This window comes from Uranotaenia lowii, chromosome 3 (assembly GCF_029784155.1).
Source record: "Uranotaenia lowii strain MFRU-FL chromosome 3, ASM2978415v1, whole genome shotgun sequence".
Lineage (NCBI taxonomy): Eukaryota > Metazoa > Arthropoda > Insecta > Diptera > Culicidae > Uranotaenia > Uranotaenia lowii.
The window spans coordinates 56,299,883-56,325,614 of record NC_073693.1 but is presented as its reverse complement, the minus strand read 5'-3'; the positions used below and the strand labels follow the sequence as shown (position 1 = coordinate 56,325,614).

At 36.6% G+C, this 25,732-nt stretch overlaps 1 protein-coding gene across 4 annotated transcripts in view; it reads left to right on the top strand.

Moving 5' to 3' along the window:
- Positions 1-380: 380 nt before the first annotated feature.
- Positions 381-25,732, top strand: part of LOC129751747 (tyrosine 3-monooxygenase) — a 45,427-nt gene continuing 20,075 nt past the window's right edge. Inside the window, exons 1-4 of one of the 4 annotated variants that reach the window (XM_055747435.1) lie at positions 381-921; positions 19,124-19,235; positions 19,523-19,573; positions 21,343-21,411. In XM_055747435.1, the coding sequence (XP_055603410.1) occupies positions 853-921; positions 19,124-19,235; positions 19,523-19,573; positions 21,343-21,411 (301 nt within the window). In that variant the 5' untranslated portion in view covers positions 381-852. Of the gene's footprint in view, positions 922-19,123; positions 19,236-19,519; positions 19,574-21,342; positions 21,412-25,732 lie in introns of all 4 variants that reach the window. The other 3 variants (XM_055747434.1, XM_055747436.1, XM_055747437.1) reach the window with 3 other exon arrangements.

The window sequence follows — 25,732 nt, the reverse complement described above, 5'->3', positions numbered from 1 at the left end:
TTTCGAATCGAGAGAGAGCCCTCTCGAGTGAGAGAGTTTGATTGAATCAAAACATTTGCGATTTTTTCCCACCGTAGACAAGTAAGTAGGTATCTGCCTTCATACCTGGTTGCTACCGTTTGTTGTTGATTGACCTATGGACAAATTTTCGGAGTGTATCGCTCCAACAGGTGTCTCTCGGTTTGAGTCGTGCAACAACCCAAGCAAGGATCTGTAACTTTGGCCCGACTCTAGCTCGTGGAGCCACCACGTGCCGTACGCTCTCCGTCGCGCGACAACGCGTGTCGCGTCGCACCTTAACGGCGCGGTTCTACGCGTCTCGTCCAGCGCTGGCAGGTATTTAAACTGATAGCAACCCAAACGTAGCATGCATTCATTGGTTTGCTTGCTTTTTGCAAAGTATCAGAAGAAGAATTGTTCGTAATTATCGCTGTAGCCTCAAGGATCTCAGTGCGTTCCCGATTAGGAAAGGAATCGAATCCTGTACAACAAGTGCTCTAAAAGTGAAACAGATTGACAAACGAGTTCCAACAGTCAAAGCTCGTGGTCAACCGAAAAAAAGTAGTAGCAGCAGTTGAAAATCAAATCGTAAATCAACAACAGCAGCAGGATACAGCGCATTAGACGTGCAATTCGACCGATTAGCAATTTCGCAAAACAGTTCCAAGTGTTGTTTTAGTGAAAGGCGCCCATACTTTGCAAAGTTTTTTCGACAAAACAGAAAAAAGGGACATTTCCGTGTTCTTCCATCCAACAAGTAATTGGAGTGTGCGTGTGTTCGACGACTTCGAAGTTTCTAGAAATCTTTTTACAATTTTCGTCTCAAACCCCACCTTGCTCAAACACCAGATCATGATGGCCGTTGCAGCTGCCCAGAAGAACCGCGAAATGTTCGCCATCAAGAAGTCCTACAGCATTGAGGTATGTGTGTTGGGAATTTGCGTGAAAAACTTAAGGGAAGGAAGAAATTACTTTAAAAATAAAAGTGAAATGGACTGGTTGATTTTGGATATAAACTCAAAAACTTCTAAATTGCAGTTTAGCGCTTCAAAATGTGATTCCAGAAGCATTCTTTTAAATTGAAATTAATTTTTAGGTTTTTTATTCCAAGATCATAATTTTCAATGTTAATATTCATTTGAATCTCAGAAATCAGACTCAAATATAAGTCGAAAAATTCAAATTGAGACATACAATCCAAATGTCATAAAAAGATCAGGAGTTCGTAAAAATAATACTTCACAACAACTTACAGGCATCAGATCAATTGAAATTGAATTGTAAAATTTTCATTCCGAACTTTTTTTGGACAAAAATTTAATCTATTTCACAGTAACAATATAGTAGAATGATGAAACTTGATCCCTGGGGATACTTAATTCCTTCGCTATATCTCAAAACCGAAATGTCTTACATATATCAAATGTTCTAGAAAAATGTGCCAAATAGAACAAAACAACACTGCTGTTTTTTTCAAAAAAATTTAAAAATTTTAGTTTTGACTTATTATACATTGTTTGAAAAATTCAACATAATGTGATTTGAAGAACTTTTATATCATTTAAAAATGAAAAAAATCAACAAAAAAAATATTTCAATATGTCAATCGTTAGAATATAATATGAACTTCAAAATACCATACTTTCAAAGCGATAGTAAACTCTCAATTTTTTTAGAAAAAGTTTTCCAAAATGTATGTTATGGTCCATAACTTGGGTTTAATTGATTCCTAGAGTCCAAAAAGATATTTTTTTTTCTGGACGGATCGAGATCATTGGTATTCTCGCAATCACAAATAATTGTCCAAAAACTAATGTTTATCTAGTAATTATCAGTTAAAAAGGACTCTAAATAGTGCATTTTTCTAAAAACTAAAAAAAAGCGCCTAAAAGTATGCAATGACTCTTGGTTAGTAGATACATTTTTAGAATTCTTTTCGCCTGATACTTACAAACTGTGAAATGAGAACTAATATGATAAAAAATAGTAAACGGACCTTTAAACTTTGAATTTTGCTAAATTTTTGCCACCTTGAGTTAAAGATCTAGTCTCTTTTAGTAAAGGATCAAGTCTGCTTTAACTTAAAAATATCACATTTCTTTTCGTCTCACGAAAGTGCTTCTAGTTTATCGACGGGTTCATTTATCGTTCTAACTATTAGAGCATATATGTAAATTTGAAATTACACACTGTCAGAAAATGCAATAGACTACAAGTTGCTGATTTTTCTCAAAATATCAAATTTGAAAAGAGGATTTTCTTCTCCTCCTTCCTTCTGTTCGAAGTTGTCATCTGACAACTTCAATTTTGTGGCCCAGTGACTTAGACTATATGGCCAAGAAAAGAGGATCAATTATCCTATTTTTCCCCTATCCAATTCAGATTTTTAGTTTAGTTAGAAAGTTTGTGAGAAAATTTATTAAAAAATAAAAGTGAATTTAAATCTTCTATTTTTCATGAAGATTTTGAAGTTCATGGAATTTTTTCCTCAATATTAAGTTTAAATTTCCAAATCGTACTCTAGACTTTTCCAAATTTATAGTTAGAAACATATTCAACGATCAGATTCAAATTAAAATTTTTGTAGAAGAGGCACATTTGAAATGTTCTTTTTCGACCCAGAAAATTGACTTAAAAATTAAATTTGAATCAAAAGATTGTGATTCATGAGAAAGGATCAGAATTTCAAAAGACATATCAGAAATCAATCACTTTATTTTTGGCACCTACAAAAGATTTTTACAGCTTTGAGAATCAATTATTTTTCAGCTTTTGCTGTTAAATATGAAAAAAAAAACGAAAATTTTGACTCTCAATTTCTCGTGTTTGATTCGGAATTTCTTTAATATGCAGTTCTTAGATATTACATTTAACGATACTGTCTAAAAATATGGGCTGTTCATCATCAGAAACATCAGAAAATTTCACTAATTTATAGAAGGATGGCTGATTGAATAATTGAGGACTAATTGAGGAAGGGAGATTCTCCTCAAGACTTGTTTTAAAAGTCTTCTTTGTAATCTTGTTTGAAGCTCTGAGATTGATGTCAATTTTTTTACCTGGGTAATGTTTAAAGAAAATCATCCAAATTTCAACTTTAATATTTTGAAATGAAAATGTGTTTTAATATTAGAAAATATATCTAAGCGATCAATGAAACCGATTTTATTTTTGTGAAAAAAGACCTGTCAAACTTTATTAAAGTTTGTATCAATTGTAATTCAATTTTTATGGATAGCATTAAAAAAATTGAAAAAAATGCAAATGACTGTCTCGGATGTTGTTTTCATTTAAAAAGAAAAATCAATTGGAAAAAAGGTCAAGAAAAAAATCAGTGTTCAAATCAAACGAGGAAATGGTATTTTGCATGCAGATCCAAACACAAAATTTTCCATTTAGAATACAGATTTAAAGTTCTGGTTCAGAATTCAGATTCAGAATTCAGATTCAGAATTCAGATTCAGAATTGAGATTCAGAATTGAGATTCAGAATTCAGATTCAGAATTCAGATTCAGAATTCAGAATTCAGAATTCAGATTCAGAATTCAAATTCAAAATTCAGATTCAGAATTCAGATTCAGAATTCAGATTCAGAAATCAGATTCAGAATTCAGATTCAGAATTCAGATTCAGAATTCAGATTCAGAATTCAGATTCAGAATTCAGATTCAGAATTCAGATTCAGAATTCAGGTTCAGAATTCAGATTCAGAATTCAGATTCAGAATTCAGATTCAGAATTCAGATTCAGAATTCAGATTCAGAATTCAGATTCAGAATTCAGATTCAGAATTCAGATTCAGAATTCAGATTCAGAATTCAGATTCAGAATTCAGATTCAGAATTCAGATTCAGAATTCAGATTCAGAATTCAGATTCAGAATTCAGATTCAGAATTCAGATTCAGAATTCAGATTCAGAATTCAGATTCAGAATTCAGATTCAGAATTCAGATTCAGAATTCAGATTCAGAATTCAGATTCAGAATTCAGATTCAGAATTCAGATTCAGAATTCAGATTCAGAATTCAGATTCAGAATTCAGATTCAGAATTCAGATTCAGAATTCAGAATTCAGATTCAGAATTCAGATTCAGAATTCAGATTCAGAATTCAGATTCAGAATTCAGATTCAGAATTCAGATTCAGAATTCAGATTCAGAATTCAGATTCAGAATTCAGATTCAGAATTCAGATTCAGAATTCAGATTCAGAATTCAGATTCAGAATTCAGATTCAGAATTCAGATTCAGAATTCAGATTCAGAATTCAGATTCAGAATTCAGACTCAGAATTCAGATTCAGAATTCAGATTCAGAATTCAGATTCAGAATTTAGATTCAGAATTCAGATTCAGAATTCAGATTCAGAATTCAGATTCAGAGTTCAGATTCAGAATTCAGATTCAGAATTCAGATTCAGAGTTCAGATTCAGAGTTCAGATTCAGAATTCAGATTCAGAATTCAGATTCAGAATTCAGATTCAGAATTCAGATTCAGAATTCAGATTCAGAATTCAGATTCAGAATTCAGATTCAGAATTCAGATTCAGAATTCAGATTCAGAATTCAGATTCAGAATTCAGATTCAGAATTCAGATTCAGAATTCAGATTCAGAATTCAGATTCAGAATTCAGATTCAGAATTCAGATTCAGAATTCAGATTCAGAATTCAGATTCAGAGTTCAGATTCAGAATTCAGATTCAGAATTCAGATTCAGAATTCAGATTCAGAATTCAGATTCAGAATTCAGATTCAGAGTTCAGATTCAGAATTCAGATTCAGAATTCAGATTCAGAATTCAGATTCAGAATTCAGATTCAGAATTCAGATTCAGATTCAGAATTCAGATTCAGAATTCAGATTCAGAATTCAGATTCAGAATTCAGATTCCGAATTCAGATTCAGAATTCAGATTCAGAATTCAGATTCAGAATTCAGATTCAGAATTCAGATTCAGAATTCAGATTCAGAATTCAGATTCAGAATTCAGATTCAGAATTCAGATTCAGAATTCAGATTCAGAGTTCAGATTCAGAATTCAGATTCAGAATTCAGATTCAGAATTCAGATTCAGAATTCAGATTCAGAATTCCGATTCAGAATTCAGATTCAGAATTCAGATTCAGAATTCAGATTCAGAATTCAGAATTCAGAATTCAGAATTCAGATTCAGAATTCAGATTCAGAATTCAGATTCAGAATTCAGATTCAGAATTCAGATTCAGAATTCAGATTCAGAATTCAGATTCAGAATTCAGATTCAGAATTCAGATTCAGAATTCAGATTCAGAATTCAGATTCAGAATTCAGATTCAGAATTCAGATTCAGAATTCAGATTCAGAATTCAGATTCAGAATTCAGATTCAGAATTCAGATTCAGAATTCAGATTCAGAATTCAGATTCAGAATTCAGATTCAGAATTCAGATTCAGAATTCAGATTCAGAATTCAGATTCAGAATTCAGATTCAGAATTCAGATTCAGAATTCAGATTCAGAATTCAGATTCAGAATTCAGATTCAGAATTCAGATTCAGAATTCAGATTCAGAATTCAGATTCAGAATTCAGATTCAGAATTCAGATTCAGAATTCAGATTCAGAATTCAGATTCAGAATTCAGATTCAGAATTCAGATTCAGAATTCAGATTCAGAATTCAGATTCAGAATTCAGATTCAGAATTTAGATTCAGAATTCAGATTCAGAATTCAGATTCAGAATTCAGATTCGGAATTCAGATTCAGAATTTAGATTCAGAATTCAGATTCAGAATTCAGATTCAGAATTCAGATTCAGAATTCAGATTCAGAATTCAGATTCAGAATTCAGATTCAGAATTCAGATTCAGAATTCAGATTCAGATTCAGAATTCAGATTCAGAATTCAGATTCAGAATTCAGATTCAGAATTCAGATTCAGAATTCAGAATTCAGAATTCAGATTCAGAATTCAGATTCAGAATTCAGATTCAGAATTCAGATTCAGAATTCAGATTCAGAATTCAGATTCAGAATTCAGATTCAGAATTCAGATTCAGAATTCAGATTCAGAATTCAGATTCAGAATTCAGATTCAGAATTCAGATTCAGAATTCAGATTCAGAATTCAGATTCAGAATTCAGATTCAGAATTCAGATTCAGAATTCAGATTCAGAATTCAGATTCAGAATTCAGATTCAGAATTCAGATTCAGAATTCAGATTCAGAATTCAGATTCAGAATTCAGATTCAGAATTCAGAATTCAGATTCAGAATTCAGATTCAGAATTCAGATTCAGAATTCAGATTCAGAATTCAGATTCAGAATTCAGATTCAGAATTCAGATTCAGAATTCAGATTCAGAATTCAGATTCAGAATTCAGATTCAGAATTCAGATTCAGAATTCAGATTCAGAATTCAGATTCAGAATTCAGATTCAGAATTCAGATTCAGAATTCAGATTCAGAATTCAGATTCAGAATTCAGATTCAGAATTCAGATTCAGAATTCAGATTCAGAATTCAGATTCAGAATTCAGATTCAGAATTCAGATTCAGAATTCAGATTCAGAATTCAGATTCAGAATTCAGATTCAGAATTTAGATTCAGAATTCAGATTCAGAATTCAGATTCAGAATTCAGATTCAGAATTCAGATTCAGAATTCAAGATCAAAATCCACGGTTCGAACTTCAAATGATGCGCAAAAAAATAATTCAGATTCAAAGTTCAGGATCAATGTTGAGATTTATCATAAAAAATAACAATTCAAATCAATTAGCATTCAGATTCAAGTACCAGAATATAAAATTTTGATTAAAAGTCCTGGTTTAAAATTCGAAATTCAGACTGAAACTCAAATTCAGAATTCTAAATCCGAATTCAGCATAAAATTTCTAATTCCAAGTTCAGGATCAAAATCCAAGATTTGAACTTCAAATGATTATTAAGATTTATGAATTCAAATTCAAACCTCAGGATCAATGTTGAGATTAAACATTAAGAAAAACTATTCAAAATCAGCTATCATAATCTTGAATCAGTTTGAACTTCTAACAGATCAAGAATTTTGTTATAAAATTCAGAAAACAAATTAAAATGAAGGAATAATGCTTGAAGCCAATTCAAACCCTTTTTTCATAAAAGTAATGCATTTTTGAATAAATTTTATTTAAAAAAATTGTGAACTGCAACCTTGTCAAAGAACTCTTGCTAGCCGATGACATAGTTGTAATAATATTCGCTAGAATCATTAGTTTTCCAATCGTAGAAGTGATCGAAACAGATCAGATGACAAATCGAACCTTGTCCGAACAATTAGTTAGCTGCAATGATCCAACCAAAAGCGCATTTCAACGAACTCACTCACTTACAAAGAGATCACTTTCGAAATTGCAACCCTACAATTATCGGTTCCTAATTTTCCCTCCCCGCCGCCTTTAATATGGCGACCGTTACAAATTATCGCGCTACCTACAGAACAATCATTGGCTCGCATTAATAGGTGCAATGGGAGAAAATTACTCATTCATGAATTCCGCCAGAACACTTTTCCTTTACGCACGTACGACTATCACTTAAGTAGCCGGACTGGTCACCCACAGCGATCTTGCCCACCTGTTTGTCTCGCGGGTCTACTAGAGAGAAAGATCGCTTGGTGTGTAACAAAGAATCCCGCGTGTGTCCGCAGTGCGCCTCGACAACTTCCTACTTCTAGGGGAGGCTGCTAACTTGAGAACAACCCCATTAATCAGCGTTCACACAGTTTTCCCTTCGTGTGGACAGCTACCCGCCCCTTTCCTCAGGGGAAACCTTCCTCAGTCAATGATCCCTTGTAGTAAGTAGAACTTAACGAAGAACACGATCGCTACGCGATCGAATCTCTCAGACGCAGCTGGCAAAAAATTATTTGCTTTGTTCTCAGAGAAGCCTGGAACAACTGCACGCGATTCACTTTTACCTCCCTACCTGTGACGGGGCTCTTGATCAACCACAACCATCTTAACTCAACGAACGAACGAACGAATGATCAATCACCGATTCATCCCCCGTCAAGTACCCTCAACAATCTGCATCGATCTCGGAACTACAATGTTAATCAACGACACGATTTCGCTTTTTTTTGTTGCCGCTCTGTTTGTTCACAACTTACTTACTTATATAACCGGCGACATCTCAGAGGCCTCAGGTAGCTCGCCGACAAACTGCAATTAGAATATGGAGTACTTCACCCCCTTGGGCTAGTCTCGGAACTCTCCCCTATTCTAAACGGTGATGAACTCATCTGGACCCAGGACACCCGGTTTAGGTCACCTCCATCAGCAGCTAGGGGAAAAGATTACCTATTTGCGCAGCAGGCTGATCCCAGCTTTTCTTACTTATTCTAGCTAGCAAGCTGATTCAGGGGGTGCGAACTAAGTAGGTTGGTGAAGATCGCCCGTTCACGATAGGTCACACAATGTTTCACGGCCATCTAGATCGGTTCCTCGACTAGGAGGCTCTCTGTACAGCTTCCCGATAGCTGACAGGAGAATTGTTGGGCTAGGCCGACGTGTTCTAATATAATTGAGAACCGATTGACACGACATGCCCACCCCTAATACTGTTCACTGTCGACCGATCAACCGCATTCATGAAGTAGGGGCCCGGTCCAATTTGGACCCATTCATTACCATACAATAACTCACGGCAGCGCCGGTTGAAAAGTTATCAGCTAATTCGACGGATTAGGATCAGTTTTCCCCGTAGTTTACCGCTAGACTCATCACAGTAGTGGTGATTGGTTCTGTCGGTCGCGTGTAGGCTACGGTAAACACTCATTTCCCCGTTAATGACAGGTCGATTGAGAAGAATTTCGTTCAAGATCTGTTCTCACGTGATTTGGACGAAAATTAATTGAAAATCTGGAACCGGACTCTGTTAGCAAGACGAGTGAATCAAATCCATTGGGTAGTAAATTTTCAAAAGCAATTTACTAGCTGTTATTCTGAATGTGAAACAATTTTTAAAGCTTATAAGGATGTAAATCTGTTCAGAAACAATTAGTATGGAAACTACCAAATCCATTTTGAGGATTCCCGTTTGAAATTTTAAATAATTTTCTTTAATTTCTGTGAAAAAAAGCTTGAAGAAATAGTTTTTTTAACCATAAATGGGAAACTACAAAAAAGCGTGTAATTGATGGCTGCGTCCTGAACAATGTTTTTTTTATATAAACAAGGCAAAAAGTAGGCCAAGAAGTTCTTTTCTTGCTATTCAAAGCTCCAAAAACGGTTTTAGTTTTTTTTTACGAATACCTAAGTAGTTTCTTGAGAAAAGAATCTTGATATAGGGAGAAATGTCAATGATCACGAAAGTTGTGCAGCCAATGATTGAAAGTGTGATAAATTGTGTAAAATTTGAGTTAAAATGATAAAATCAGATCTCAGATAGAGAAAGAGAAAATGTGCAAATAGAGTCGTTTTTGACATTTCTTACGCACACTTGCTAAGCGTGTATAGATGAGCCGGGACAATTAACCCCCAAAACTTTCGGTACAAATTTCAGTGCAAAAACTGGGCAGCCAACTGACGAACACAGTCGTTTTAGAGGTTAATGATCCCAAAATTGGAAAGTATTAGTGAGACTTCCAGAATTATGACACGAATACTACTAGCGGCAAATAGGACTATTGTTGCAAATTGTATTCTTTGTATTTGGAATGGTAGTGATCAACATTCCACAACTACTGCACAATTTGCAACCTACCTACCCTGGGAACTGAAATAAAGGGAAAAAATTCATCAATGATCACACAAATTGTGCAGCCAATGATTGAATTTGTGGTAATTTGTGGCAATTTCTTAGAGAAAATGAGAAGATTTGAGTTCAAATGAGAGAAACCAGTGCTCAGAGAGAGTGAAAATGTGCTAATTGTTGCAAACTGTTGCAATTTGTGAATCAGTTGTGGAATTTCGATCATTACCACTCCAAATGCAAAGAATTTTCTCTTTATTTCATTCCCTTGTATCTCTTAAGGGTCCGGCGCCAATTTTCCGACGCATAAAGCTGAGATAAAAGATCTCCACTGCTGGCGATCCGGAGCAGCCTTGCCAGATCTACGGATTTCTCCGTAGTTCTGCGGATTTCTCCGTAGTTCTACGGATTTTCAGCATTTCTACGGATCTACAGATTTGTAGCATTTCTTACGGATTTTCTACGAAGAAATTCAAGGGATTCTGCGGATAACTGAAAATTGTACCTGACGACCAAAAAAAAAATCTTCAAGTTTTATTTTGCCGAAATCAGTACATTTTTCGATTTTGCTAAAATCTACGGACTTGAGCGGTTTTGAATCTGGCAACGCTGATCCGGAGTCAGTGTCTTCATTTGCTGTCAGCCAAGACTACGGCCGATGACATAGTGAGTGCGATGCGATGCGAATTGGCGGAAAATTTACGGACGCAGCCTACGCGAACTCGAGCGGCGGAACAAATTGACATCTGCTTCGCCGCGTTGAGTATGTCAGGTATAAGCGAATCACATACATTTTCATCAAATGTGGTTCGCCGCATTCAATCGCACTCGCCGGTTCGCATCGCATCGCACTCACTATGTCATCGGCCTACGCCGCAACGAGCTTCTGGGCCTGCCTTTTTTCAACGTCCATTTGGATTCCAGTCAAGCGCCTCTCTGAAAATCTCGTTTTCATCTCTTCGCAGCGTATGCCCAACTCCAACCCATCTCCACTTACGTTCCCAAATCTCCCGAAATTTGCAACGATTCGCACAATTTCTTTTTCTGTCTCTGAGCACCTGTTTCTCTCATTTTAACTCAAATTTCCCTCACATTTGGACACAATTTCACGGAATTTTAATCATGGGCTACATACAGGGTTGCCAACATTTTTTTTCTTCAAAAATCAGGGAACTGGTGAAATAAAAATCAGGCAAAATCAGGCTATGATAAATTAACGGAAATTTCGCTAAAAGTGATGACCTTTTTTTGGTCACCGCTCCTCATTCTCTCTCTAATCTGTGTTGTGAGCCAACTTGGTTGAATAATTCTACTGAAGCAATCAAAAGATTCCCTTTAATTCCCTTTTTTTAAATAAGAATTCAAGGGAATCTTTCGATTGCTTTGATTCAGCCTCATTTCCACTTTTTCCTTCAGCAATGGTACCTAATCCAGTTCCTTACTACTTATTTTTCATCACATTCGCAAAAATCTGGCAAAATCAGGCATATTTTCAAAAATCAGGCGAATTCAACGGCTTTTCAGGTTGACAGACAGAGCCTCGAAAAATCAGGCAATACCAGAAAAATCAAGCACATTGGCAACTCTGATGGGCTGCATAATTTGCGTCATCATTGGCTTACCTTCTCTCTTCATTGCGGTTCCCCGTCATTTGAGTTCTACAGCTGTGAGCAGGGTTGCCAACTTTTTTTTCAATATTCAGGGAAATGAGAAATATAAAATCAGGATACATGGTTTAACGAAAATTTCGGTAGAAGTGAAGAACTTTTTTTTTTGGTCGTCAATCCATTTTTTGACGTCCATCAATGTCTTAAAGGCAGTTCCATACCACCAATTTCCCATCATATTCAGAAAAATCAGGCAATACAGGCTTGTTCCTAAAAATCAGTAAAAAAATGGAAGCTTATCAGGTTACCAGGCTGGGCTTGCAAAAGTCGGACTAATCCTGAAAATTCCGGCATATTGGCAACCCTGGCAACCCCGGCTGTGAGAGGAAAAATGAATATGCAAATCTCATTAGCTGGTTTCCTCATCAGCATATTATGCACGTAGATGTATTGAACAGCTTTCTTGAAATCATGGACAGCTCTCTAGAAAGTCGATTTAATGATATCCGCTTGAAACTGTCCAATTTCTCACAGAAAAAAATCCTCTTCATAATTTCTGGACTATTTCTGAACTTGTTTACCAATATCAACGAAAATCTTCCAAAGTTTCCTTCTGAAATTTCATCTTCTGTTACTGTACTTCAATATTTACAAAACAAGCTTCGAGCAAAGGTTATATTTTCAGTTTATTATAGAAAAAAAAAGTGTCGAGCTTTGACTGTATGGCTGCGTCCTGAGAAATGAGACTTGGTTGAGGATAATACTTTAAGAAAATTTTTACAGATGTTACTTAAGCGTCGTCCACACTCGGCAACTTGAACTAGGCTTTAGAGCTCGAATTCTACTAGGGTAACGGACTTATTTTGGACCAGAGGACCAATTTTGGACCACCTTGTCTAGCTCTCTTATGAAAAAAATTATGATGAAATTTTTTAGCAAATATGGTTGAAGCCCGGGCACCTCATGTAATGCATTATTTTTCTTCATTATTAGTTGATTTATAAGAGAGTTAGACAAGGTGGTCCAAAATAGGTCCCCTGGTTCAAGATAAGTCCGTTCCCGTACTGTTTGAAAAAAGGAAAATCGTAAACAAGCAATCGTAAACAAAGTGACTGAATACCATCCATCTGAAAATATCCATATTGAGGTCAAACTGCTAACTTTTTTAGTCCATTTATTCCTTGCATTTTTTTTTTGCTAGTAGGGATGCGCGAGCACTCAAGAGCCGCTCATTTGAACCGGTTCTTCAAAAAGAACGAACGAACCGTGGCTCTTAAAAAAGAACCGCGGTTCGAAAATGAGCCGTGGCACGCTGAGTCAGCAAGAGCTAGCCATAGTTTGTTCGTTCTTTCCAAAAGAGCTGATTCAAATAAGCTGCTTTCCCATCACTAAACAAGCATCATAAACTGAAAAGCGGAGAACAGCCGTTCGTTCGTTCTTTCGAATCAAAAGATCCGTGGTGGTTCAAAAAAGAGCCACAGTTTGAAAAAGAGCAGAGAATGGCGGGCGAACGGATCGTTCGTTCGAATCGAACGGCTCTCTATACTTCGCTCTTTCCGTTCAGTTTATCAACCAGAGTTGAGAGAAGAGTCGTGTTTTTTTTTAAAACCGTGGCTCTTTTTCGAACCGTTTTTTTTTTCTTTTTCGAGCTGTGCCGTGGCTCTTTTTTGAACCACTCACCACGGCTCTTTCAGTTCGAGAGAACGAACGAACGGCTTTCGCTGTTTTTCGCTCTTCAGTTTATGTTGAGGTGCGAGACACGGTTCATTTTCGAGCCGCTCAAATGAATTGGCTTATTGATTTGAGCGAACGGCTCAGAGCCGCTCATTGAAGTGAACCATTCTGCTCATCTCTATTTGCTAGTTGAATTAAAAGCAACCGATTTTTTTAAACTTAAAACAGCTTTCACTTTCTAAAAGTGATTAAACGTTCGAAAAGCTTCTTTTAAAATCAGACTGCCGCACAACTAACCGCATCGCTAGCCGGATACTCGAGAAGTCAACTGTGCTAGCGATTGCTAATTTCAATCGGGATGAACGCCTCCATTCCAAAGGATGCAATTTTCTACCTTAGTCTAAATATTCTCTGTAATATTAAATCAGAACATTCCAAGTACGATTCGTGGCAGTATCTCCAATGTGGAGTCACCAGGATCCAGGTCTACTTTGAATTGAAAATTCTTTCCTTTTGCAGAACAAAGTATTGTTGTACTTTCAGAAGATTTGGGTTTCAATCCCAAATCAAATGGCATGATCGTTTATGCAGGGTTCTACATAAAGGTGGTCTTTTTTTTGCCCGCTTTAGAATGTCGTACAATCAGCCTTATCGATGGCTAAATATTGGGGGTTCAAACTTGACAAACTTCTATGGGATGCCACTTTTATTTTTCTTTATTTCGCAAAGTCAGTGAAATTTGGCTTCCACGCTTTTCCACACACGTAAAACCGCTGGTCACACTGACATGACACTTAAAACAAAAATTCGATCATTCTCTGTTTTATTTTGCACCTATCGTCGGTGTTGCGAACCTTCCAAAAGTTGTCAAAAAATTCCCTGCAGGGAAAATTTTCCTGTTTAGCCCGATTGTATCGTCGAAATTGCCTGTTTTCCCTTGTAAGTTGGGTGTCACTTTTCAACTGGTATAACATTTCATCAAAAGCGATCGATGTTACATACTGCTGGAATCGATATTACATACTGCTGAAGGAAAAAGGAATCAATTTTGAGATTTTTATATCAGCATTCAACGTTCTAAAAGAGCTTGTTCAACAAGCTATCGTAATTCTTGAAAAAAAAAAAGATTACAATGTTATCAGTATTAAATGAAAACATATTCAGTAGATCTTAATCAGGTTTGTACATCTCTTTGATTCAGTTGCTAATTTTCTCTTTCGCTTGGCTGCGTTAAGGCTTTTTGATCCTTCTATCGGCATCCTAGCAAAGCAAACATCTCCGATTTGAGAGTCGCCAACAACCCTTTTGAAGATATGTTGTCGATATTATGACGGGTATCGTGCAACTTAACTGTATTTTAAATATTTAAAATTGTTTTCTTCCTACTTAAACAAGAAAAAAGTATTTTCAGTACTTTGTTGGAAACACAGCTGATCTTTGGGATCGCAATCACATAAACCTTGCAGCACCAAACTAGCTGCACAGTTTTAAACATCACTATTCGATAAATTGTTGCACAATTTTACTCGTATTTCCACTACAACTCCCCCGGACGAGATCGTAAAAAAGCATCCAATAGAGGCAAGAACAACCAGCCGGATCTCATAAACCTACAGTGCATCTATCACAACATCGAACTTGATCCTTGGAGCGCGCTCCAAGGTGAGGCGCACTAATCCAAGCTCAACTAATCCGCATCCTTGCGTGTGCCTTACTCGATCGATCCGATCGGATCGATCAGCTATTAGTACATACTCAGGCACGGAATGTTATGATCCAAGCGTCATCGTCGAAAAAATCACTCAACATCACCTGCTGTAGCCGGTGTAAAGGCTGTTAAACACGTGCTGCTGCACCAAAGCCTGTCAATCAGTCAGCAGTCGGTAGTTGCATATGCGCTCATCCTCCAAAATGGTCATTTCCACAACCGGACTGGACTACGCGTACGCGTGATCTACGCGGTTGCGCTACACTTATTTATGCGCGAGTCAACTGGAAAGAACCTCCGCGAAAGAATTCTTACGAAAATCAAGTTTTTCGCTCGTTGGGAAATTCCTAGAATCGCAATGCGTGACCGCCGCGCCGTCACCACTTGATTGCCTCATGTTTGCCCCGTAACGAGCTAGATAGAGCAACGACCCGCGAAGCGGGTAGGTTCAGGATCGCTGATCCGTTTTGTTTCCAACTAGCTAATTAGATCACCCGGAGTTCCCAAACGCTTAGGAACTAAAGCCGGACGAGCGGCCGATATACGGAAATGTATTTGGGATAGCGTGCTAAGACCGGAACGCTTTGTGCCGGTAGTTTGATTTAAACCTGAAGGCGAGATCACTGTCGGACAGGTTTCCAAGTCAGAACAGCCGGCTCACAAAATCAATGCACCCGCCGACCGAATCTCGATGAGTCATGAGCCGGTGGCCGACGACGGCCGGACGGGATTGACACTCACCTTCGAAAAACAATTACTACTTAGATATTCGGTGCTTTGGAAGGATCGCCATTTGTGAAGTGGGTTCTAACTTTTGATGGTGGATAAAACCTGACTAGCAGCACTGTTGATCGAGTTCAACCAAGTAGATCGAGCGAAGATCCTTGTCCCATCGACGGGGGGCACTCTTGGGAGGCTTTTAGAAGGGTTTCCTGCTCGATTGGATGGTTGATTGCTCTCCGTTGATTGGCTCTAAACAGTAATTAATTGCCGTACAGGAATAGTTGAGGATCAGATTGGCTACGGCCATTAACTTTAGTCGCGAGTTCGAAAACAACAGCCATCCACGGAACAGAATTCAAAGGTTCAATGAAGTAGGAATTTGCTTGGTCGATACTTCCGGGATCCACATTCTCCGCTTGGCTGCGGATGGCTGAGTCCTGTTTGGCTTCGGTGATTTCTTCCATGACAGCTTGGGGAGTAACAGTCAATTCTTGAACCATTTCGAGCACCAGTTTTACACGGGTGATTGACGCGGTTAGGTATTATGAAACCCCGCTAAATCCATCTACAGAACGTTCTTTTATCAATCAAAACACGACGCGCCGATTACGAAAACAAACGACGCAACCGGTTAACCAGCTTACAAGTCATGTTATTGACATTGAAATCGGTAGCTAACGCTTTGTACGAATCAGAAGCAGCAACTAGTCGGAGTCCCCCTCTCGTTTTGCTTCACTCCAACCGTCTTAAATCCTCACCGGTCAACAAAAAGCCGTGCTTCTACAACATCGGTAATGACTGGAAAAAAGGCACTTTGCTTGTAATTAGGAATGTAACAACATCATTGCTGCTACTGCTACCTACAGCAAAGCTTGGAAGCAAAAAAAAACCATCAGCAAAAGCAACAACACGAAGATCGAATCTCCGCAGCAGTGAATTTTTCTCGTGCCGGAGCTAGAACTAATAAAAAACACAAAAAGAACAAGTTCTAGAACGAACCAACAAACGAACGACTGCTACCCTTCTCCGGGTTCGCTTCAGAGTTGATTGCGATCTCTCAGTTCCGCGGATGCTGAAACCTGGGGCTCAAGGATTCGAGCAAAGCCGGAGACAAATTTAAAACTGGAACCGGCCTAGTTATATACTAGAACAAACAACCCGCAGGAGTGAGTTGATCGCACTTATCCGAATTCAATGTCAAAAAGTCGTTCGTTCTGTCACGAAAATAGCACGCAAACCCGTTTCGGGACCTTCGGCAAGTTCAATTTCGAAGTTGGCAACTATAGCTAATTTGGGACCCAACCGATCACTTGGCCGATTAGATCACGGAAACCGGACGGCGGGGAAAAAATGTGAAAGGAACAGTCAATTATTTTCTTACCTTTTTCGCCCGTTTTTAACGAGGTCCATGCGGAAAAGTTTCGTTCCGGGTGAGCGCCTCAGGAACAAACAGGATAAGTGGCTTGAAACTAATGGATCTTTTAGTAGCAACTATTTGCTTAACTGATTGCTTCTGTACGAGTCCTCTGGAAGTTTGCTGCCGAAGAAATTGACACCAATTTTGAGAAAGTTTCTCTTCAAATGTTTTCACACTGATTGAATAACACGCTCCTGCTTGATTGGACAATGTCGTTGCATAAGTTAAGGCGTTTAGCAGTTGGCTGTCTTGGCTGCGTACTTTCACCTAATATCCAAGTCAAAAGTAAACATTTCCCAAATCAGTTAAAAACTGATTAACTTATCATGATTTTAAAAAAGGACATGAATTAACTATCAGAATTCAGATTCAGAGTAAAGAATCAGAATTCAGATTCAGAATTCAGATTCAGAATTCAGATTCAGAATTCAGATTCAGAATTCAGATTCAGAATTCAGATTCAGAATTCAGATTCAGAATTCAGATTCAGAATTCAGATTCAGAATTCAGATTCAGAATTCAGATTCAGAATTCAGATTCAGAATTCAGATTAAGAATTCAGATTAAGAATTCAGAATTCAGATTCAGAATTCAGATTCAGAATTCAGATTCAGAATTCAGATTCAGAATTCAGATTCAGAATTCAGATTCAGAATTCAGATTCAGAATTCAGATTCAGAATTCAGATTCAGAATTCAGATTCAGAATTCAGAATTCAGATTCAGAATTCAGAATTCAGAATTCAGATTCAGAATTCAGATTCAGAATTCAGGTTCAGAATTCAGATTCAGAATTCAGATTCAGAATTCAGATTCAGAATTCAGATTCAGAATTCAGATTCAGAATTCAGAATTCAGATTCAGAATTCAGATTCAGAATTCAGATTCAGAATTCAGATTCAGAATTCAGATTCAGAATTCAGATTCAGAATTCAGATTCATAATTCAGATTCAGAATTCAGATTCAGAATTCAGATTCAGAATTCAGATTCAGAATTCAGATTCAGAATTCAGATTCAGAATTCAGATTCAGAATTCAGATTCAGAATTCAGATTCAGAATTCAGATTCAGAATTCAGATTCAGAATTCAGATTCAGAATTCAGATTCAGAATTCAGATTCAGAATTCAGATTCAGAATTCAGATTCTGAATTCAGATTCAGAATTCAGATTCAGAATTCAGATTCAGAATTCACAGATTCAGAATTCAGATTCAGAACCAGAATTGAAATTCAGAATTCTGGTTCAGAATTCAGAATCCGAATTCAGATTCAGAATTCAGATTCCGAACTTTGAATTCTGATTCAGAATTGAGATAATTATTTCGGATACCAAATTCATATTCAGAATTGAAATCCAGAATATAGATTTGAATTTTAATTCAGAATTTTGTAGGAATGGAGAAAGAATTCAGGTGAGAATTTGAATAATTGGTTCTAAATCGCTGATTTTTTTTTTTAAACGTTTATAACGATAGTTATGTTGCATAAATAATGACGTTTAGAAGTTAATGGCTGCGTCCTATTTTTAAATTACTCGTCATCACTCAAAAGCACTTTGCAGAACTGGTGAAGGTCACCGATTTATTTCGTTAATTACTTCCCATTGGCTGTTCTTTCTTAACGAAAAATTGAAAGAACATTTCAAGACTGCGACAGTTTGCCAGTTTAGTTTTTTTTGTTGCAATTTCGGAACAAATCCATTAGAGATAAGTTCAGCGACCTAGGTTCTAGCCAAACCATCGTAAAAACGAGTCCATTAAATTGAATTCGCTTCGTCACCCGAAGAGAAGCAATGAAAGAAAATTTAACGAGACTAATGATCAACTACGACTAATTGAATGCAACTTTGTCCAAGAGCTTGGTTGTTGAACTCTAAACAGCGGAACATGTCTACGAAGTTGACGTTTTTATTTGTTTACAGTTAACAGCTATTTTGAGGTTAGGTGTACAGTTGCGATATTGATATTCACCATTGAAATTAATAGACCTGTTACAAAGCTTCTTTCAAGAATGGGTTCAAATCTGTGAAGGTTATCTTATGATAACCCAGAATTATAAGAAACTGAAACCAGACTTCTCAAAACTATTTATGAGGGAAAAACAATTCTTCCTCGTTAACCTTCAAAACTATCGAAACCACTCAAACTATTATTCAGCGACAATATCCAAGAACACTCACCTTCCAATTTTCAACTTTCGATTACCCGGATCAATCTCGCCGAGTTTAATTGATTTAACCTTCCCCGTTTTTTTTCTCTCTTTTCCTTCTTCCAGAATGGCTATCCATCCCGACGCCGTTCTCTTGTTGACGATGCTCGCTTCGAAACCATCGTAGTAAAGCAGACCAAGCAGACCGTCCTGGACGAAGCCCGTGCCCTGGCCAACGGTAAGTTCATGAAGACCCTAGTTCCGGAATCGATTCCCTGGAATCGGATCTCTCCACAAACCTTGAAAGATTCAAGGTGGCTGCGTTCTTCCTCATTCCCCCCTCAATGTTGTCCATATGTATATGATTGGTTTTGTGTGTTTGCATGTAGATGTCGTTATTGATAACTGTCGTTTTTTTTTTTGTTTTTTTTCCTCATTTTTTTCCTTACCATGGACCCTCCCGAAACCCGTTTTTGTTTCCGTTCCGTACGATTTGTTTAACCTGAATCACCCCCATGGAAGTAGATCCTAGCCTGGAATGCACGGTTCTACAGGCCGCAGAACAGCATCCACAAGGTAATTTGAAAGTTGTCCTGGTTTAGTGTTTTTTTTTTTCGTTCCAACCATATCCATCTCACCCATTACCCATTTTCTGTTGTTGTTGACATTGTTCTTATTGTAGTCCATTAGCTAAACAAAACCTGTAATAAGGAAAAAGAAGCGCGAAAAAAAACCTCACTGACCAATGTCCTACCCAGCAATTACCTATCAGCAACAAGCTCCTACTACTAGTGCCCAGATACTTGATTCATTCCGAATCGAATGTTGTTGATGTTTTGGTTTTCGACCGACCGCAGAACCCATCAACCTCGAAACGGTTGATTTGATCTGATTAATGTTGTTGTTACTTCCTGGTTCTGGGGTGATTGTTGTTTAATTTTGCGTGCGGTCCAAGGCAAATGGTTCTAAATGTCTCAACGCAAGACTTCTAGTTAGCGAAACACCTGCTTTAATTCTCGATTCGCCTGTTATTGCGCACTTAGCATTTCACGATCGATTACCGAACAGGATGTAAACATAGGCAGTTGGTCCATCGAGCAACAACAAAAGAAAACACTAAAAGATTCCAACGACTGGCGCCTGGGAAAACTTTCCAAAGCATTAAGTTTCCAGTTTACGTTTCAAAACATGTAATTTCGAAGTTATGATTTTCTTTAGTATAGTCTTGTGTTTTTCTTTGACAACACTTGAGTAAAACCCCTCTGCGTAATCATATGTTATGGTTGTTCATAACATGTGGATAAATTTTCAATTCAAATTCCAGTTTCAATGTTCTGAGCTTGAATTCTCTCAAAACATTTAGGATTATGAACTGTGAATTGTGAACCCAAATCTGATTCTGAGCTCCATCTGGTGTCCATCACCTTTGTCAGCTTTACTGTTTGGCTGCGTGCTGTAGGTTAAAAGAAGTCAAATAAATTCAGACAATAAATTCAACAATTGCAATAAAAAATTACCTTCGCTGACCCATCTTACTGTTTTTTTTTTACTTGTTAATGATTTCAATGCAAAATGTGTGAAGCACTAATAAAAAAAAGCTCCAAATCCTGCGCGAAAAAGCCGCAACTCATTCACTTAGTAGTTACCGGTTTGAAATTGATAGCTGCCCCTTCTCATATAGGTACAATATGCCGTTACGGTTCAGAGCCTGTGGCTCTCCTAGCCAGCACAGTTAGATCGCGCGTCAAAATTCACGATCGCCAAAGGTCACGACCGTCGAACTTCCTTCTTCTTCATTCCGATGGACTGACACACGTTTGTGGTTCTCCTCACAACATATGAGTCGACCGAAAACTTCACTTGCACTTTTTTTTCTTGAGCCGGCATCACCCGACTGATGTAGCGGTTCAATTCATTCCTTTGAACAGTTACCGTTTCATTATGCGTTCTGTTTTTTTTTTTTTTTTGCTCATTTCGAATCTGAATCAATAATTTTTCGGTTACTTTTCAGGTTTTGTTTTGCTCGTGTGTTTCACCGTTCACTTCCTTGTTAAACGGTTTTATGATTGAATGTTTGTGTCTGTTTTTCCACGGTTTTTATTCATCAAACTTTTAATTTCATTACCTACCTTTTTTCATGTTTCATGTTTCCTTTCCTGATTTTTTTTAAATTTTTTCCAACTAAAGATATTTGAGTTTTTAAATTAAACTTTTTTTTGTTTATTTATCTTTTTCGTTTCATTCCCGAATCCCGTTTCACGTGCACGTGCTTTTGTTCGGTTTTATCCTTGGTTGGTTATGATTTTGGGAAATCAATCCGACACCCACCCAAACCCAAATCCCAGACGAAAATGACGTTCTTCCACCAGAGGGAGACAATGCAGTTCCCAGCGGCACTCAGGACGATGAAACAGGTAAGTTTCCAAAGCACACTATAGATGTCACTGCTTTTTTATGTGTTCTTTGACATAACTGTCACCTGCATGAATCCTCCCCGAAATCCCAAAAAAATGCAGACAACGAGAACCAAAATCTGAATTCCTAATTTAAAGTTACTCAAGCTTTCAACTCGTTGATGAAATTTGAGCTTACATTTGCCTTTATAAAAAGAAAACTAAAAGACTCCTTGAAATCAAGTTCTTCAATTACAATTCCCAAAAAAGTAACTTGTTTATTACTTGTCACTATTTTGTTGAAATTTACAGAAAAAGGTGATGAATTTTGAGAACTCATAAAGAATTCAGCTTAACTTTATTTAACGCAAGGTTAAACGACGATCTCTGATTATTTTATTTGAGGTTTTTATGTAGATTAGTTGTTTAAGCATTAAATAAAAAATTTTGATAAAAATGGGCTATGCTTCACAATATTTTGATAAATATGAAAAACCAAAAAAGCGTTAAATAAAAATTCTTGTAGTCTTAGAAAAACATGATTCTTTGTCTACATTTTTTTTGAACAAAAAAACTCGTAGCTCTCGAGAAGTCTAAATTTTTTTTTATAAAAAAAACATCCATACACACTAATTTTTTTTCTCCTGTGGTCGGGAGGAATTATCCTGTATTCCTGTGAATTATCCTGTGTAACAGGACGATTTCAGGACAGAAAAATAGCTCAGAAAAACACCTGCAGGCTCTGAACGATGTTTTCCTGTAATTTTCAGAGAGTTTCGAAGTACATCTGGGAGCTCGAAACGACTTTCTCCTGAGATTTGTAGTGAGTTAAGGAATCCTTTCTCTTCATTTTTTTCATTAAAATCCATTGAATGTAAAAAGAGTTGGTTGAATCAAGCAATTGGAATTTTTTTTCTCAAATATTTTGGACACTTTTTTTTATAAAACGTCGGCGGGGCAGTTCTCCTCTAAAAAATGAAAAGAAAAATCTTACAATATTTACTAAAACGCCAGATAACAATGATTCCTAACGATGGGCTTTGCAAAACTGACGAATCTTTGCGTTTCGAGTCCTTGTTAGTAGCTGAGTCAAGCTGAATCGATGAATCAGCTCCAGATCCTAAACCGGGCGAGCGAATTGGGCCCCCGAATCAGCCTACCAGTCTTAGGCCGATGACATAGTGAGTGCGATGCGATGCGAATTGGCGGAAAATTTACGGACGCAGCCTACGCGAACTCGAGCGGCGGAACAAATTGACATCTGCTTCGCCGCGTTGAGTATGTCAGGTTTAAGCGATTCACATACATTTTCATCAAATGTGGTTCACCGCATTGAACCGCATTCACCGCATCGCATCGCATCGTATTCACTATGTCATCGGCCTTATGAAGCTTCTGTTAAAGATTATCGGTCATCGCAAATTTTACTGGAACTTGATACCGGTCGCACTAAAGCACCGATCTGATTTTTCTCCGCTGCAGCGTCACCTAAATTTTCACTTCCAGTACCTACTATTTTCATAGGAAACTACTGCGAAACAAAACTATAATTCTGCACAACCTCCGACCAAAAACGGGAACTGCAAGGAAAAATGAAGAGCCAAAATGTTTCGTGGTTTTTATTTCTATGCGCTGGTCAAAAAGAGAGAGAACTGGTGAAAGAGAGAGATAAAAAATGATCATGTCGACAGAAAGAGAAAAAAATTGAAAAAATGTGTCCACTATAATTTAAGAAAATACTGTCCTGAAATTTAAGAGATTCGTTGGAGCTTCTGTGAGTTCGTAGAAATTTCATTTTCGATCTCAGGAGGGATGAAACGTCACGAGTTTCGGGTAGATTTCTGTTCGAATTTCGAATAATTCAGCCGCTTTCCCTGTGGCTCGAAGAGTCATTTCCCGAGCGGGATAATTGCATCTTGGTGTGTACTATGTGCATCCTTCTGTGTAGTCCTAATAAAAGTTAACAGCAAATTATAGTTTTAAAGTAGAGCTGTTAGAGTAGAGCGTATGGTAAAATTTGATTTAGATCAATTCTAAGTCTCTTGACAACAGGAAAAATCAGGCTCTTTTATTCTGTGGTGTTTTCTCAGCTAATAAATAGAAAAAAAAACACAAGAAAAGTTAATTAATTGTGAAAATTTCTATAAAATCTTCAGGGTGGCCAGCGAACCGGGAAAACCGGGAAAAATCTGGGAATAAAAAATGGGACCAAGAAAACCAGAAAAAACCCTGGAATTTCAGATCAAAACCGGGAAAATACTTTCAGGATTATTTTTCCCCTAAATAAACCTATTACATTCATTGGTATCATCAGAAATATTTTTTCTCAAAGGTGGTAGAAAATCGGAACTTCAATTCTATTCAAAAATGTGGAAAAAAAACTCGGTTTTTTTTTTAAACCGTGATTTTAGAGCTCAGCGCATACATTTTAGTGTTCTGAAGTGTTGCAGTTCCAAAATATTGGGATAACTTTTTTGTGAGTTCTTTTATTTTTGACTGTTTTGAATTTGGGCGATTTACTAAAAATCACAATACACAATATTTGAAATACACATTTTTATCATAACCTAACTTCAAGTTTAAACAAAAAATCTTATAAATCAAAATTTTTTGATTCATATTACATGTCAAAAACTATAAAAAAAGCGCGAGGAACTTCTCTCATAGGGTTGAAAAATAGTTTTCACAATTAAGTTAAATTTTTATCCTTTGAGAGGGGAAAATGCGGAGAAACAAAAAATAAATAAAAAATGAGTGGCCATTACGTTACATGGTTCATTGATGAGGTAGAACAAGATACCAAATTGTTGTGTGATTCCATTAAACATTTTGAATCGATTTTGAAAAGCAAATTCAAGCCTTATAGTGTTTTCGTTTATTGGCAGTGGCAACCTAGTTACCCACGAGTTTTGCCCTAGTTGCTGTTATTGTGTTCGTTTATTAATTCAGAAGTCCACCGGTTGCACCCCGTGAAAGTTGTCAGTGTTGGGGGTAAACATAAGGGTGAGTATAGCAACCATATATTTGCATCGTCCCGGGTAACGATTCTGTTTGTTTACAGTAGTTTCTCGATTTTATCACTATTCGATTTTATCAATACTCGCCAAATTCACGCTCGATTTTATCACGGTTATTGTTTCGATTTTATCACGATTTTTAAGAAATCATTCAGAAACCATTACCAGGTCCTTAATTTTCATTCAAAAGCATAGAGCGTCTTTGTTTATGATATTTTTTATGGTTTATGTTATAGTATATAGGTATCCAATAACATGAAAATGCCATTGAACTGCTTATTTTATCTGTATAGTGTTTAAAATCGTCATTTGGATTTTAAAAACGCTTGTAATAATCGACACAAGTATTTTAACGTCACGCTGATGCTAGTGTTGTTACTTGGGTTGGTTAGTCGCTTTAAAAAATTTAACTTTTTTGGTTATGCGAATCAAAAATGTGAGTGAATTTAAGCGATTTTGAAAAGAGATAAGGGTCTCTGATTTCTTTGTTGAACTTGTTTATTTTAAAGGGTGGCGTGCGTAATCCTTATTGGATAGCCTTTAGTATTGTCTGAGTGGATAATTTTGGAAGAATAAAATAAAATTCTGCTAGCTTTGTCTGAAAATATGACTAAGATATCTGTTTTTCTACATATAAAGATTATCTGCCCATAAAGCAAATTTCGCAAAAACACACTAAAAAAGTCTAAGTTGAGCAAATTTAAAAATATTTTTCGAATAAATATACTTTTTAGTTCATCAAAGGTGTTAAGATTAAAATATTGAAATTTGAAATAAGCAGAAACAAATTTTTTGATGCTAATTTTTTTGAACTTTTTTTCAAAATCGAAATAAGAGATAACGCCTGTTAAATTTCCATCAAAACAAAATAATTCACTTTAATTAGATGTAGACTTTCAAATGGATATACCACATGGTTTTATTTCAAGAAAAAACCTAAAAATTTGCTTTAGAGAAGAATAATTAGAACTGAAAACGATCCTTTTTGTTTAGTAATCTTTGATAATTACGCCTTATGATCGAAATTAATTGATACAAAACGTTTCCACTACTGAAAATATTATAAATGATTGATTAAAGACAGTAAAATACTTTTTTCTACTTCAATTTTAAGTTTCGCCAAATTCACGGTTTCGCCATATTCACGGTGAATTTTTTTTTGACCGTGATAAAATCGAAAAACTACTGTATTCAGAAAAAGTTTTGCCCCGCGCTAGTGGAGAAAAACGAAAACGGCATTAGAATAATTTTCAAAATTTGAATTAAGACTAGAAATTTAAAACAAAAAAAAACAAATTGTTTTGTAAAAAAAAATGTTTTGAGCA